A 17,309-nucleotide genomic window follows, 5' to 3' on the forward strand; every position below is an offset into this window, starting at 1 on the left:
ATTCACTTCAAAGCAAACTTTTCTAGTGTGGAATTCCAAATGCATTCATAATGGAAGCATGGCTCAAATAGAAGGAAAAAAAGGAAGCTCTATATATCTGACAACAGTGAAACAATTGAAAATTGATTATCCATATGGAATAAAAATGCATTGAATGACATGTTCTACACATACTATGAATTGATGCTGATGATGAGTATATGTGACATAGTATCTGAAACATCAAAATGTCATTTATACTGTGATTCAACTACATAAAGGATAGGAAGAAACGTGGGGAGAAAACAATTATATGTCAAGGCAGTTGGATTTGTGGGTGATTCGTGTAATCATTTCTTTCATAGCTGTATTATAATATGTTGAGTATAAAAAATAAAACCTAGAAAGGAGAGGGCATCAAATAAGATGCCCTCTGTGCTAGGCAGTATCATGAGGCTTGAGATCATTCTTTATTCCTATTTGCTCCTTCAACTTAACCTTCACAGTCAGTTGACCCTGATGAAGAGAATTCTTGAGTTTGAAGAAAGACCCCTTTCTGGGAACTGAACACTCAAACATTTCAGCCTGTGTTGGTAATAAATCTAACGCATACTTAGATTATTGGTTGTTTTCTCTGTTATTAATACTGTGCACAAAAATCTTCCTGATAACTGAGCAAGGTGGCTCATGCCTGTAATCCTATGTACTCAGTAAGCTGAGATCTGAGGATTGCGGTTCAAAGCCAGCCTGGGCACTAAAGTCCCTAAAACTCTTTTCTCCAATTAACCACCAGAAAACTGAAAGTAGAGCTGTGGCTCAAAGTGGTAGAGCATTATCCTTGGGGGACAAAAAAAAAATCTCTCTGACAGAAAATAATGCATCTTTTTTTTCTCTTCCCCCAATCCTTTCTCTCTCTCTTTCTCTCTTTGCTTCCTCTTTCTGCAGTTCTGCTAAGCCAATATTCTCTAGAATGAGCACAAAAAAAATCAATCAACAGCTAAACAAATCGAATAACAGCTTTTGTACATCAACATCAAGAAGGAAGACGCTTGGGAGAGATCAGAGTCCAGAGATGAACATGGAAGAGTGAAATATCCACTCGGCAACTTCTACATCTAGATCTGCAGAGATGGGAGTGATTTTTCTGGAAAGAGATTAAACACCAGCTCATTGGAAACTGTCATTGAATAAGATCAGATCACATTCATGAAAAAGTCATATTCAGGAAATATTTTAAGGAAGGGGGATATAAACGTGCTAGAATTCACATGTACAATATATAAGTATGGGGGTTTGTTAAACTGTCCTTTTTAAATCAAACTGAAAACAAAAAAAAAGCTTTACTCTTTCAATAGGATAAAAAAGATAGAAAGAAAGAAAAGGGCAGTTAGTTCTAGATTATTCCTATCTCAGTAGGCAAGAGGCCAATCAAATGTCATGATTGAGGAAGCATCTTAGAAAATGCCTCTGACCTTTGTTTCTCCATCTCTACTGTTCATTTATTTCACTGTGTCATTAGTTACAATTTACTCGGTTATTAAGAGATGTAACACTTCAAACTTTTTAACCAAGTCTGTGTTCAGTTTAATCTGTCTGTACAAGTTATTACTGAGGAAGTGTTTCTGACATATGCTAGTACTCCATCAAGCTGTATATTACAGGAAGTACATCTTTGCATAATAGGCTCCCACGAATTTAGGTTTCCCTCTCTTTCAGGAAACAGCATCAAGGAACTCTGAAAAAATATAGAAAGTTCATTTTCGCCTTGGATGCTCTCATGTAATATATAGGCTGCTATCAAATAAATACTTTTTTCTAATTCGCCCTAGTATATGCATAGGAATTTAACATACTTTATAAATAGACAGCTAAAATACCTGATTTTTTTCCTATTTTTTTGCCATACCATATCATCAGAAATCCATACCCTTTATTTCCCTTACTGACATTCATTATTTTTAATTATTCCAGTAAACCTATTTCTAAATGATAGTAAGTGGTACTAACAAAATAAACAGTAATTTAATAGCCTTAGAAATAAATGACTATATACTTATATAGGTCAAAGAAACTTGGTAGGATAAATAAGTTACCTTTTTATTTACTAATGTTGGGTTTCAAAATTCTGATTTTTATTTGTTCGCTGGCATTTGGAAGTAGTTACAACTATCTAGTTGCCTTCAATAATCTTTGGTCCCAGGCATTCCCACACATCACCCCAACCTAAAGTGATACTCAGTGGAAGCCAGCCATGTTCTAGACCTAAGAAGAGGGGAAAAATAAAACAGATCTGTATAGAATGTCTCCAATCACAAGCTCAAAAGTAAAATCAAATTAGCATATATCTTCAGAATATCTGAGGTAGAATAACACATGTATTATTCAGAGTTGATTACTATACCCTCAATTAAGACCACATTCATATTTTAGCTAAAAATTTCAAGTACTAGCCATGTTTTCACCATAAGCAGAATAATGTTTCAGATGGCTAAAAGTATCTTGCAAGGATGTTCAAATAAAACATGACCAACTCACAGAGATATGGCTTTTCTAAAGAGCTAAGGGAATACTAATGGAGTAAACTAATACTAATGGAATAAACTGAAGTATTGGCCATTCTGGTGGTTATCTACTGCTTTAAGTTTTAGCTACCCTGTGCATTCTACTCACTAAATTTAATTACACACAACTTTTCAAGAATTCATCTTTTAATTAAAGGGAGGTGTCTATCTACAACAAAAGCAGAAGGGATTGGCTTTCTCCAACCCAGATAAATTACAGAGTCCATCAGGAATGATACAGCACCAAGAGTGGTGATAACATTTTTAAAGTACTTCCTATTCACATGCTAATGGTTTCAAAAGTTTTTGCCATAAAACCTAAGTGTCATTTAGTATACCACAGTGCTATAAAGATGAGTCATTAATGATGTACCATTTGTACATAGATAATACACATGTAAATCACTAAATGTTAAGTATAAGAAATACGTTTTTACCTTTTTTTAAAGGTGACTCCCTTTCTCATTATGTTCTGTTGTGTTATGTCAAAAGTTGTGTGTAATTTTTTTAAGGTCCAGGAAATGTAAAGAAATTTGTTGGAATACCTGAATTTCTGTAAAAAAAATTAAAATTAAACAAGATTTTGTTACTTAAAGATGCTTGGTGGTGTGGTACATATGCCGTGCATTTGGTTTCTGTCTATCCAATGACACAGTGTGAGCTAATGGTTTCATTGAAATAATTGTCTTCACAAAATCTGGCTGCTACATTCTAAAAAGTCTGCCAATAGCAGATGCTGATCAACTAATACCAAACATTCATACAGAAAATTGATCAACAAGGCCTCTTGTCACCAAATCTAGGCACACTCGAGTGAATCCTTCATACATTCAGTAGAGTGAAATTGAAAATAGTAGAACTTAGAATGATGACATACACCTATAGTCCAAGCACTAAGGAGGCTAAGATAGGAGCCAACATGAGCTACTGGTATCTCACACCTGTAATCCTAGCTACTCAGGAGGCTGAGAGTCAAGGCAGGTTTCTTGCCTGGATTCCAACCCAGGCAGGAAAGTCTGATTCTTAATTCCACCTAGCTAGCAAAACTGCAGACATAGCGATGAATGGCACAAGCGGTAGAACCATCAACCTTGAACAAAAATGCTAAGCAAGAGTAGGATGCTTTGACTTAAAGATTCAGTACACACACACACACACACACACACACACACACACACACACCTAAAAGTGTGGTGGGGGAGGCTCAAGTGCAGAGTGCCTGACTATCAAGTGCAAGGCCCTGGATTCAAACCCCCAAACCACTAAACAACAAAAAAAAATGACTTCCTAAAACCCAAAAAGGGGGAGAAAAACAAAATTTAACAACAACAAAAATCAGAAGAGGAAATACAAATGACAAGCATGGAAACATACTAAACTTCATTATTAATCAAAAAGTATAAACTAAGTGGCAATTTGATTACCATAAACTAAAAGACTTGATAATTATGAGCCCTGGTAAGGTGGTGCAGCATTCAGATTTATAATTAGTGAAGTGAAGAGAGTAAAATTTGTTACAATCACTTTGAAAAATGAAGGGGTTGGGCATTATTGTATAAAATCTAACATTCATATATAGTAAATTGCTTTGTTCCATTCCTAATATACATACTGAAGAATTCTTACACATCAGCACCAAAAACATGTACAAAAATGCCAAGTCCAGGGCTGGAAGTTTAGCCTAGTGGTAGAATGCATGCCTAGTATGTGCGCAGACCCTAGTTTAGTTCCTCAGTACCACATCCATAGAAAAAGCCAGAAATAACGCTATAGACCTCTAGCCTTGAGAAAGCCCAAGGACAGCGCTCAAGCCCTGGGACTGGCAAAAAAATAAAATAAAATGCAAAGTCCAAGCCAGCCATGGCGGCATATGCCCATAAACCCAGTTCTCAAGAGGTTGAAGTAGGAGGATCCCAAGTTGAAGGCCAGATGGGCTACACTGAGTTCAAGATAAGCCCAGACATCTGTCTCAAAAGACAAGCACACACATACAAAAAGGAAAACATACATGTTTAGCAATTAGAAATGAAATGAAAGAATATAGATGTCTCATAATTTATTTTTTAAATAATTAATGCTGGGTGCTCGTGGCTCACACCTATAAGCCTAGCTACTCAGGAGACTGAGATCTGGGAATTGCAGTTCCAAGCCAGCCTGCTCAGGAAAGTCCATGAAACTCCTATCTCCAATTAACCACCTGAAAATTGGAAGTAGAGCTCTACCTGAAAGTGGTAGAGCACATGCCTTGAGCAAAAAAGCTCAGGGATGGTGACAGTGCCCAGGCCCCAAGTTCAAGCCCCATGACTGACAAAGGAATAGGTAAAATTTTAAAAAGTAATTAAGTTACTAGTGCCATCCGCATGGAAAAGACTAAATCTCAATTATACGTATCAACAAGGGTGAGTACACGAGAAATACAGTGGTGAGTTGGGAGGGGGGAGGAATTAAAAAAAAAACAAGTTGGAAAGAGTTTCTATTTTTATAAATGTCCAAAACAAGCAGAACTAAACTGTATATTGTTTTGTGAAGAATAAAAGCACAGAAATGATCAAATAGTTCAATATCACAGTTAATTTAGGAGAGCAGAATTAATTGGAGATTAGAAGAAAGGGATCACAATCAGAGAGAGATATGTAGACTACTTTAATTTTCCCAGAGATTGAGGGGATGGATCACAGGATTCACAGATTCATTTGTGCATACTTCCTCAGTTAGGTGTGTATGTGTGCATAAAAGACAGATACATACATACACACAAACATACATATATACAAACATATATACATAGGTGATAAATGTAGATGTAGATAAATGTGTATATTCCATTTTAATCAAATCGAATCATATAAAATGATAGACTAAATTGAACTAAACATTATAAAAAGAAAAAAATGAACAAATTGAATATTAATGATAATGGTATGATAGGGGTGAAGAGAAGCAGCAGGGAGACAGGAGACTACTGTAGTATTGAGGTGACACAAAGGAATGGCCTACACTAAAGTAGTGATGACCGAGATGGAAAAAATGGATACATCTGGAATTATTTTGTAGATTAGATTTCATAGGAAGCTGACTCTGAAGAAAGATGAGGACTGCTGCTATTACTTGGGTCTGAAATATCCTCCAATAGCCATTGCTATAAGGCTTGGTAGCCAACTTGTAGCACTATGGGAACAAGTAGAACTGTTAAGTGTTGGAATCTAATGGAAGTGGTATCACTGAGTGCCATGCCTGTGATGGAATATTGGGATCCAAGCACCTTCTCTCCCACCCTCTCCTGTCCCTCCTTCCTGGAGGAAGGTCATCAGGAAGTGAGCAGACTGTTCCAGCATAGGCTTCCAGCCATCATTGTTCTACGTTGTCATAGATCCAAAGCCACAGCACAGAAACTATACCTATGAAACTGTAAGTCTGAATAAATACATAAAATTTGAAATCATAAATCCCAATAAATCTTTCCTCCTTCAAGTCGATATATCTCAGGTATTTTGTCCGAGCCACAGAAAGCTAACACAAGGTGCACAGGGCTAACAGGATCGACACCTGTGGTAGGGAAAGGACAGAAGGAAGATGGGCAGATGGAGAAGGGCTGTTAGACAGTCTCTGGGAAGGCCTAGGCCTATCCCACAGGCATCACTGAAGCTGGGGTGTCCTTTCAGAGATGTGCTGTGTCATGTGAGGGGAGGTCAGACCTGTACAGTCCAACATCAGTCAGGTGTTGTGTTTCCTCCACTTGTACTGCAGGAAGAGGGTGTAACTCTTGGGTGAGGTGGTCATTTTCAGGATCATTCCCAGAGAGGGCACAGGGCTGCTCACAGCCAGAGGCTATCAGACACCCTTGTCCTGAAGAAGGCTGTGGCTGAAACACCATAGCATCTGCTACTCATACATGTGGCTTGGGAATATGGACTTGGTGGATCACATGTGGAAAATGAGAAGAAGCTCTGTGGAAGAATGGTGGTGCCTGTAATCAGGAAGTGAAGAGGAGGGAGGAGGGAATGGGGGAGGAGGAGGAGGAGGAGGAGGAAGAGGAGGAGAAAATTTGAGAGATGAAAACCTCATGTCTTATGGTGATGTTTTAAGTTGAAATTCAGTTCATAGCCAGGTCTAGTGGGTCATTATGCTCAGGAGGCTGAGACTGGGGGAAGATCCTAAGTTTGAGACCAGCTTAGAGTACATAGTGAAAGATTATCAGAAAGAAGGAAAAAGGGAGGGAAGAAAGAAAAAAGGAGAAAAAGGAAAAGAGAAACAGAAGAAATTCATCATTAGGCTTTAGAAATTCATCAGATAGGCAGTTAGGCATGGAAGTACAGAGTTCATGGCTGGGGTTGTAATCCAGTAGTAGAGTGTTTGCCTATCATGCATGAAGCTCTAGATTTGATCTCAAGCTCTGCAGATGGGGAGACTATCTCCAGTTAACCAGCAAAAATCTGGGTTGGAAACATGACTCAAGTGGTAGAGTGCCAGCCAAGAATAAAAAAAAGCAGAAAGAGCTTGAGGCCCCTAAAGTTCAAGCCCCTATACCAGAAAAAATAGACACTGAGGGAGAGGGGGCAAATATAGTGGAGGATAAAGTTGAGTGGGATAATATGATTTAAAAAACAATGATAGTCAAAGCTTAAAAAGGCTTTTATATCAATTTCCTCTCTAGCTTCCAACAACGTTGGGAAACATCCATGACACCCATCTTACAATTGCAAGTCTGAAGCTTGAGAGGCTCAAGAATGCCCATAAGGTTGAGCCCAGATCTTCTACTCTTAGCCTTGACAATGGCTCTTGAGTACATTTTGGCTCTTGGATGAAAAAGGAGTTAGTCAATGCGTGCCTCTCGAAGCTAATGTCCCGAAACGTCACCTTCTTGACAGGGTTAATGGAATTCAATTGCATTGACGACGATCTGTGATCCTCCCACAGAAGACGAGCAGCTTTCACAATGACCGCTAAAGCCAAAATAAGGTTCTAAGTTTTCCGTTTTGAGACCATTTAACGTCCAGAGGCTCAAATACAAACTCCTCAAAAGAGAACAGGTAGTCTAGTCAGGACACCAACTGGAGCATTAAAAATCATACCATGAAAGTCAAGCCTTGGCAACTGAGATAAGGAAATGTGTTGACCTCCGCTCCCACTCAAAGTAAAGCTGAGAATTCCTTTGTAATGGCTGAGATCTATTTCATTATCTCAACCACAAGTGACTAGGTCCAGGGACTCAGATGCCAGAACAACCTGTAAATCAATCCCCACTTCACAAATTACTTAAATACTAGTCTTTCTCTTGGCCATTCACTGAAAGTTCCCTTGAGAACTAGACTGGCAGCTATGTTTGCAATTTTGAGCTAAAGACTGATTCTTAGCCAACCCAAGCTGGTGAAAAGGAATCCTGAGAAAGTGTGAGGATGTAAGGTTGTGGATGCACAATTCCCTAATCAGCACATCTACTTAAAGCTTCATCTTCCTTTAAAGGAGGAATCTATAAAATTTTAGAGTCAGCTTTCCTTATTAAAAAAAGCCTTCATGAAGATGCAGTCCAGGTCTTCTAGCTAACAAAACTTGAAAGTTCTCTTCTGGGTCATTAAAATCCACTCTGAATTAAATACAGTTGCCCTGATCATGTCAAAAATGATGAAGGTGCTTTCCTGAAGTTTAACTTGCTACATACATCTCTAAAGCCATTGGATTAAAAAAATTGATTTGTACTGCCATCTAGTGATACATTTGGATGGAAATCTCACTCCTGCATTTATTACAGGGCCAAACTGGTAACCCATAAATGCAGTGCTGAACCACGTTTTACTTTTGTCTTTTGGGTTGTGTTTTTTTTTTGCCAGTCCTGGGACTTGAACACAGGGCCTGAGCACTGTCCTTGAGCTTTCCTCAAGGCTAGCACTCTACCACTTGAGCCACAATACCACTTCCAGCTTTTTCTATATATGTGGTACCGAGGAATTGAACCTGGGTCTTAGTGCATGGTAGGCAAGCAATATACCACTAGGCCAAACTCCTGAATCACATTTAAATAGTAAGTTTATATTTGCAAATAGATAGAGAAGTCTAGTTTCTTTATATACTTTGCAGAGGAAGAGTACTTTGGAGGAGATCATTACTTAACTTTGAACTCAGGCCTCATATTTGCTAGACTGTGCTCTACTGCTGAAACAAACCTCCAGCCCTGTGTTTTGCTAAACTTTATGTTTGAGATTCAGTTTTGTGAACTTTTCTACCCAAGCAGGCCTCAAACTACAATTCTCCCAGTCTCAGCCTCACAGGTAGGGAATTACAGATGTGAACACCTGGCACCTAGAGATCAACTTTTAATATAAATATGGACCAGGACTCCCATGAGAAATTGTCATGAACTACAGAAACTAGTCAGCTTGTTTCATTAGACTTTTCCTTTGATATTTGGTTTTTATTTTTATTTTTCCACATATCCAGTTTCTGCAACCTACACAAACAAGTCCAGGCCCGGGTGATTAATTTTAGGGGCAATCTGGAAAGGCACAATTGTGTAATGGTTCAACACACAGAAGCTTGCTGATAACTGTGTGTTCAAATCCTAGGTTTGAACTTGCAGTCTTTGTGCCCTTGTGCTATTCATATAACATTCTCATGCCTCCAAGTTGCTAACCTGTAAAATTGGGATAATGATCAAACCTACTTCATAGAATAACTTAAGAGATACTATTACCACATAGATCAGTACAAAGTAAAGTTTAAATAGAAATTCAAAGTGTCATTATATTGATGAATGACAGCATAATTTACATAATCCTTAGGACACTGGGAGGGGAAAGGGATTTCTGAGTTCCATTCCACTGGCAAACTGATCCTTCACACAAAATAAAGACCAAAGTCAGGTCTGTGAACACTACTAGAATTACCAGATGATCCTGCAATTCCACTTTTAAGTGAAACCTAGAGGAATCAAAAACAGGACTAGAGCAAATACTTTTTATACAAATGTATTCATAAAAATATCATTTATGATAACTGAAAGGTAGAAATAATACAAATGCTCATTGACAGAAAATTAATAGAATGAGGCCTAATCATAGAATGAGATATTATTCAACCTTAAAAGGGATGAAGCCAGGCACAGTGGCTCATACCTGTAATCCTAATTATTCAGGAGGCTGAGATCTAAGGATCATGGTTCATATTCAGCCCAGGCAGGAAATTCTAAGAGACTCTTTTTTCATTTTTTGGGTTGTTCATGTGACTTGAATTCTGGGCATGGATGCTGTCCCTGCACTCTTCAAACTACCCATTGAGTCACAGCACCACTTCCAAGTTCTGAGATGCTCTCCAATTAGCTATCAAAACAGCCAGAAGTGGAATTGTGACTCAAGTGGTAGAGCACTAGCCTTGAGCACAAAATCTCAGGGACAGCACCAAAGCCATGAGTTCAAGCTCTAGAACTGGCACACACACAAACACACACACACACACACACACACACACACACACACACACACACACACAGAATGGAACAGTAGAGAAATGCAGCTGATTCTAATTTACATTTATGTGCACAAAAAGAGTGAATGTGAACACTGTGGTGCCTATTGACTAGTACTGAGAAACAGCTTAAATGATCCAGTGAATAAAAATAAGTAGAATTCAGAAACAGCTGAGGCTCTAACCTCCACCAATAGGCTGGAAATCCATGAGATAGAAATCGAAAGGCCTGTTCTTACATGCTTTATACTTACAGTAAGCATTTATATGTATGTAAAGAGCCAGGAGAAAATAAGATCTAAGTTTGCTTTCCAAATAAGTTGGAAAATACACACAGTTGGGGCGGAACATATGAACTCAGGTTTTTGGTTTGTTTTTTCAATCGTGGGACTTGAAATGTGGCCTGGGTGCTGTCCCTGAGCTCTTTGGCTCAAGGCTACTGCCCTACTCCTTCAGCCACTTGCGCTTTTTCTGGTGGTTAATAGGAGATAAGAGTCTCATGGAATTTTTAGTGCCTGTGCTGGCTTCAAACCACGATCCTCAGCTCTCAGCCTCCTGAGTAGCTTGGATTACGGGCATAAGCAATTGTACCCAAACAGTTTGAACATTCTTTTTGTTTTCCCCCTTGGTCGTGGGACTTGAACTCTGGGCCTGAACTCTTCAGCTCAATGCTTGAGCCACAGTCCCACTTCCTGTGTCCTTCTTATCTCTAATAAACTATTAAAAAGCTGGAAGTGAAACTGGTTCAACTGGTAGAATGCTAGCCTTGAGCAGAAAAACTCAGTGACAGTTCCCAAGGCCTGATTCCCAGAACACACACACACACACACACACACACACACACACACACCAAGAAGGGATCATTTGTGATAAAATGATGTAGTTAATATTTATTCATTTGTTATTACAAACTTCCTGCACTATTATTTCAGCTATACTTTTATTCTTTCTATAGATGCATTAGGAAGATTGTTGCATTAATAGGAACATGTGCCCAGCCATGTAAAGGGCTGGGCAATGGTGGCTTACAAGTATAACCCTAACTACTCAGAGTACTGAGATCTGAGGATGGCAGTTTGAAGTCAGGCCAAGCAGAAAAGTCCCCATGAGACTCTTAAATCCAATTAACCACACAAAAACCAGAAGTGGTGTTGTGACTCAAAATGGTAGAGCATCAGCCTTGAGCAAACATAGCTCAGGATTGGTGCTCAAGCCCTGAGGTCAAGGTCCCTGACCAACCCTCACTCCCACTCCCCCACCCCCTCGCGCCCCCCCACATACACACATACACACACATACACACGCACACACACACACACACACACACACACACACACACACACATAATGCCTCTGCAAAGTACAAATAGGTTTTTTTAGTTTTTGTTTGTTTTGAGACAAGGTCTTGTTTTGTAGTCCAGGCTATTCTCAAGCTCCTTTAGCCCTCACCTTCCAAGTACTTTGGATTACAAGGGTAGGCCATTTCGCCCAGCCCCTGTATTCATTTTATTGAATAAGCTTTGATTTCCTGTGAACTCCACGAATTAAGGCTGGGAATGACAAGGCTTTCCTTCTGCTAGTGTGGAGAAGGAGCAGCAGTGGGAGGGGCTCCTGGAGGAAGACTGTAACCAGCTGGTGTTGCTGCTGAGGCTATTGTCAAGTGCTGCTGTGAGACTTTCCAAGTCACTTCCAGCCTAAGGAGGGAAAAACCCAGAACTAACCGAAGTCTGGTTCCGTTCCCAGTCTTGAATGATATGTATTAAGGGAAATCAAAAGCATAATATCTAGTTTTCTTTCCCCTCACTCTGAGCTTAATAGCAATGTTTTTCTCCTGCCTAATAAATTCAGGAGGCAAATATAAGTTCAAATCCTAGCTTCACCACTGAGTAACTCTGAAAATGTGAACAAGTCCCTCAGTAACTATAAGCCTCTGATTTCTACCTAAGGAAATACTGACTAGTACTAATACCTATGTTTCAAATTCATTGAGACCTAAATAAGACAATCTAAGAAGTTCCTGGTACAAAATGAGTGTTTGCTAAAATCAGACCTCACAATGTTTCTACCTGTCAATTTCCCCTGAGAATAATAGCCTCATTAAAAGGATGTTTAAGCCCCCGAATATCAAAAGATATTACAATCTGAGGAAATGAAAAAAATATCTATACATCCTTTTCTCTATAGGTTGAATGTCATAAGTGCTTTGGGTTTCTCACTGTGCATCGCAGTGTTTGATTCACAACACATGAAAACTGGCAGGTATTTATGAGAATACCAGAACATTCTTTCAAAGACTCATGGTTGCCTTGAAAAACAATAAAGTGATGAGGCACCAGTGACTCACGCCCATAGTCCTAGCTATTCGGTAGGCCAAGATCTGAGGATCAATTTTGGTCCCAAAGCCAGCCCAGTCTGGGGAGAAAACGCCCTGTGAGACTCCAATTAACAACTCAAAAACCAGAGTGGCACTGTGGCTCTAGTCATAGAGTGCTAGCCTTCGTCACAGAGGCTCGGAAACACTGCATAGGCTCTGAGTTCAAGCCTCATGGCCAATAAAAATAATAATGATGATAATAGTCATAATAAAGTGTAGTAAACTTTCTGTTCATTCTCAAAAGATAGGTGAGCTTGAATCCTGACTACATCCAGGATGGATGAAGGAGGCAGGCACTTCCTGAAAGGAGTTGCTATAAAGCTCCTTGGGCAAACAATTCTAATGAAAGAAGATAAGGAGAGGGAAAGGCCTAAAAGAATTTGGCTAGGTTCATTTATGCCCTGCATATTCAAAATAAAAAATTTAAAAAGGATTAACAACACCAAAACATTAAAAAAAAAAAAACAAGCTGGTGGCTCACATCTATAATCCTCGCTACTCAGAAGGCTGAGATCTGAATAGAAAGCCAGTCTGGGCAGGAAAGCCCATGAGACTCTTATCTCCAATTAACCAGCAAAAAAAAAGTAGCCATAGAGCTCAAGTAGCGGAACACTAAGTTCAAAAAAAAAAAAAAGACTAAACATAGAGCTTCCCTATGACTCAGCAATCCCACTATTTGGCATTTATCCAATCATCCAGAAACAAGGACATACTAAAGCCACTAGCACAACGGTGTTCATTGCAGCACTATTCACCATAGAAAAGATATGGGACCAACCCAGATGCCCTTCAGTTGATAAGTGGATCAACAAGATGTGGTATTTGTACACAATGGAATTCCATGCTGCTGTCAGAAAGAATGACATCACCCCATTTGTAAGGAAATGGAAAGACTTAGAAAAAAATCATATTAAGTGAAGTAAGCCAGACTCAAAGGAACTTAGGCTCAATGGTTTCCCTCATTTGTCATAATCAGTAGAAACCTTGGACTCTCCTAGGATTACAATACAGCAAAACCTAGATACATAAGGCCATTTATGAAAGGATCTCCAGGATATGGAAATAAGAGCTTTATATCATGTGATTGTTGTTCTTAATGTACCATGTTATTTCTCTTCTGTATTGTTGCCCTTTGGTTAATCTCATATTGTTACAGTATCTGACTTTGTTATCTGGCATATTGTGTATACGTTTATTTGAAATAAGAAAGGGAAGGGGGGAAACAAGATGAGGGGAGGGGATGGAGGGAGGGAAATGGGGACAAAAACATGAGAAGGGGTATCAATGTCTGAGAAGTAATGCATCTTCTATCTGGAAAATATAACTGTAATCCCTCTATTCATTATAATAAAAACAAACAGTAAGAAGGAAAAAAAAACCTCAGATTCAACACACAGGCCCTGAGTTCAAGTCTCAGTACTAGGAAAGAAAGAAAAGATAGATAGGAAAGAAGAGAAGGAAGGAAGGGGAAAGGAAGGAAGGAAAGAGAAAGGAAAAGAGAGATAGAAAGGGAGAGAGGAAGGGAGAAAGAGAGAGAAAGAAAAGAAAGATAGAGACAAAGAAAAGGCACTGGGGCAGGAGTTAAGAATCAATAGAGAACTGTTAAATACTCTGAAAGCACTGCTACTGGTAAGCCTTTGTTGTAAGCATGCTTTTGGAAGTTAGTTTTTCCTTTAAAAAAGTTAAGATACTGCAAGCTGGGAAGAGTTAACATCCTAAATGATAGCTGTTAGACATTTCCTCTGCCCCATAGTCTGTTACCCAGGCAAGTGGACCAGTTGCTCTCTTGCTACCACTCCAAGCACAGCTATGGCTCCAGATGGAACTGCCCCAGAGAAAAGTAGTCACCAGAGTTTGCCCACCACAGGTTTTGGCAAATTCTAGGTGACCATTTTCACCCAGGTCAGTAGCAGAACATTCTAATGGCCCAACAAGATGAATCCAAAGACAGTAGTTGGTTGTTAGTAGGAGGGAGCTGCCCTCATTGGTGTCGTCTTGTGACAATCCTTCTGGCTATTTTTTTTTTTTTTTTTTTTTTTTTGCCGGTCCTGGGCTTGAGCTCAGGGCCTGAGCACTGTCCTTGGACTTTCTCAAGGCTAGAGCTCTACCACTTGAGCCACAGCACCATTTCTGGCTTTTTCTGTGTATATGTGGTACCAAGGAATTGAACTCAGGTCTTCGTGCATGCTGGGCAAGCACTCTACCACTAGGCCAAACTCCCGGCCCCCTGGCTATTTTTTTAAGCAGGCCATTCAGCTGATTTTGGGAAGCAGCCGAGGGCCACCTTCCTGTGCTGTTCCCTGGGGTTGCAGGTCTGATCAAGACTTCTCTCAAGTGATCTGCATCACCTCCTTTTGAGTCTCATCCCTAGGAGAGCCACTGAGCTGGCAACACAATGAAAAGAAGAGCAGCTGCAACCGCAGCGGGCCTGGAGAGCAGAAGGACGGCAAGTGTTCTCTGTAGTAGGAGTGTTCTCTGTGGGCAGGAGCAGCACCCAGCCATAGCCTTCCTCCATGGCAGTAACACCAGTGGCCCACTGGGGCCTATCCTGGCAGTGGGATCATCAGTGCCCTTGGACCAGTTGTAGGCCCTCAAGGTTCACTGTAGCAGCAGACAGTGGCAGCCATAGCCAACCATTGCTTAAAGAGCAGAGCTGCTCCCTTAGTAACTGTTAGCAGCCTCCGAATGATCGAGGCTGAGTGGGAGGAGGAGGAGGAGGAGGAGGAGGAGGAGGAGGAGGAGGAGGAGGTGGAGACACCAGTGGCAGGGTACCTGATGTGGCTGACGAGGATAGACACCTCCCACCTGATGAGGATGGGTCACCTGCTGGAGGCACAAAGAAACTATGATACTTTTGCATTCCAGGCTTCCTTGTCTTCCCAAGACCAGAATGCTGTGTACTGTCATGGCTGTCAAAGACCTCAAGCCCACCACTGCTACCCACCATCATCCACTGTCAAGATTTGCAAACACCTGCCAAGGGGCCAGAAACAGAAGAAGCGTTTTCTCACCTGTAGCTGGGTAGACCAGGAGAACTTTCAGTCAGCTGGTTTGTGACACCTAAATGGAGTCTTCTTGCTATGTGCTCTCCTGGCAAAAGGTTCGAGAGAGCATTTTCTTTACCCTGTGTTAAGAGCCCAGATTCCATGTGGGAGAGGGGTTTCATGACTTCAAAAGCATGAGCCTACACTCCTGGTTCCCAGAGCACTGCACATATATGGAATCCATGTCCCAAACATGTTGGCCATTTACCTTTGCTTCATGCTTACTGTTTTCAAAAGTTAACAACAGGGCTGTGGGGTGGGGGAAGGAGGGAGATCTAGCTATAACAGCCCTATAGCTAGTCTCTTACTTGCCCTCATTAAGAACTTAGTATTAAGAATTTTAGTAACTAAAAATTGATTTCATATTCAGAGTGAATGTAGCCATATTTCATTAAGATATTTTTTCATTGTTATTATAAAGTTACATACAGAGGGATTGCAGTTATATGAGTCAGGTAATGAATACATTTGTTTTTGGTTTCTTTTCTTGTTTTGTTTTGTTTTTGCCAGTCCTGGGGCTTGAACTCTGGGCCTGAGTACCATTCTTGGGCTTTTTCCTCAAAGATAGCGCCCTGCCACTTGAGCCACAGCACCATTTCCAGCTTTTCTATGTATGTGGTACCGAGGAATTGAACCCGGGTCTTCCTGCATGCTAGGCAAGCACTCTACCACTAGGCCAAACTCCTGGCCTGTGAATACATTTCTTATATAATTTTTGATTCAATAAATTGTTTCGCCCTCTCCTCACCCAGTTCCCACAGAAGGAAACTTCCCACAGCGCAGCAGCTAATGGGTTAATAGCTGCATCAGCAAGTCCTCAGAATCGCCCCAGCACAATCTGGACTTGGAATCTGAACACAGGAAAGCTGTCTCTGCCCTGACTAGCTTTTCAGGTTCACCCCTAGTCTATGCTCCCAGCACTGCATCTCCATTCTTGATGATATGTTATCTCACAGCCACCTCCAAAATACACTGTGAATATTCCCTTTTACCTAGGGAGTAAGTATGTGTTCCAGGCCACACAAGTAGAAAGGAGCAGAGTTCTTACTGACTGCTCTGTACTTTCTGGTCTCACCTTCAACTCCAGCATGTCAGAATTTCTTTATCCTCAGAGTTCCCTTTTTCCCTAAGTAAGAATGTCCCATTTGAAGACTGCAAGTGATGCTCTGACAAAGGCCACACAGTCCTACAACTAAATAAAAATACACAAAGGATCTGAGATCTCTTTGCTCTGCAAACTTTAGGCATTCAAGAGGCTCCTCATTGTCAGCTTATTACCCCTTGCAGGACACTGCCTGGCTAAACATTAGAGGCAGACCCACTCTAATCTTTCAAATCAGAATCCAAAGTCTGCCCGCCTCTAGGAGAAACATTGCTTTGCCACACAGCTCCCTGGCTGCTGCCAGCCAGTCCCTGTGAGTGCTCCCCACCAGCCCGGACCTTCAGGAACAGCCCTGCAAGCACAGAGGCCCACTTTCTTTCATCTTTGCCTTCGCCCCCTGATTTCCTCCTGACCTTTTAATGTCGCTTTTGCCTTTCTCATGGTGCTTAACCCCTGTGTGATCTGAAGACTCTGTAACCCTAAAGACCAGTCCTGCTAACCAGCTGGCCCTGGCACAATAGCACTTGGAAAGCAGAGTCATGGGACTGAAACCAGAAGAAAACCTATTCATGAGAGGAGCAGCTGGCAGCTGGCAAACAGACAGAAAGGAAGGCCAGTTCCTACCTCCTACAGGACCTGATTAATTGGGGATTTCAGAGCCAGCCCCTCAGCCTGCCTGGGACCCCCTGGTCCCTCTCCTAATGAAGGCAGTCATGCTTATCACCTCTTCCCCATCCTTCCCTGAGGGGCTTAGGGCAATGGCTGACAGGAGCTTTGAGATGGAAAAGTAAT

At 40.8% G+C, this 17,309-nt stretch overlaps 2 protein-coding genes across 7 annotated transcripts in view; one reads left to right on the forward strand and one right to left on the reverse strand.

The window, feature by feature from the left end:
• Nucleotides 1-3,102, forward strand: part of Lhfpl3 (LHFPL tetraspan subfamily member 3) — a 472,921-nt gene extending 469,819 nt beyond the window's left edge. For all 3 annotated transcript variants that reach the window (XM_090332947.1, XM_090332948.1, XM_090332946.1), the window contains one exon: nucleotides 925-3,102. Coding sequence is in view for 1 of the 3 variants with exons in the window: in XM_090332946.1 (XP_090189072.1) it covers nucleotides 925-953 (29 nt within the window). In the remaining 2 variants the exon portion in view is untranslated. The remainder of the gene's footprint in view (nucleotides 1-924) is intronic.
• Nucleotides 1-17,309, reverse strand: part of LOC150063261 (uncharacterized) — a 128,271-nt gene that overhangs the window by 58,776 nt on the left and 52,186 nt on the right. The gene's annotated exons all lie outside the window — the stretch shown is intronic.

The sequence above is a fragment of the Megascapheus bottae genome, chromosome 5, assembly GCF_031878675.1.
Source record: "Megascapheus bottae isolate mThoBot1 chromosome 5, mThoBot2.hap1, whole genome shotgun sequence".
NCBI lineage: Eukaryota > Metazoa > Chordata > Mammalia > Rodentia > Geomyidae > Megascapheus > Megascapheus bottae.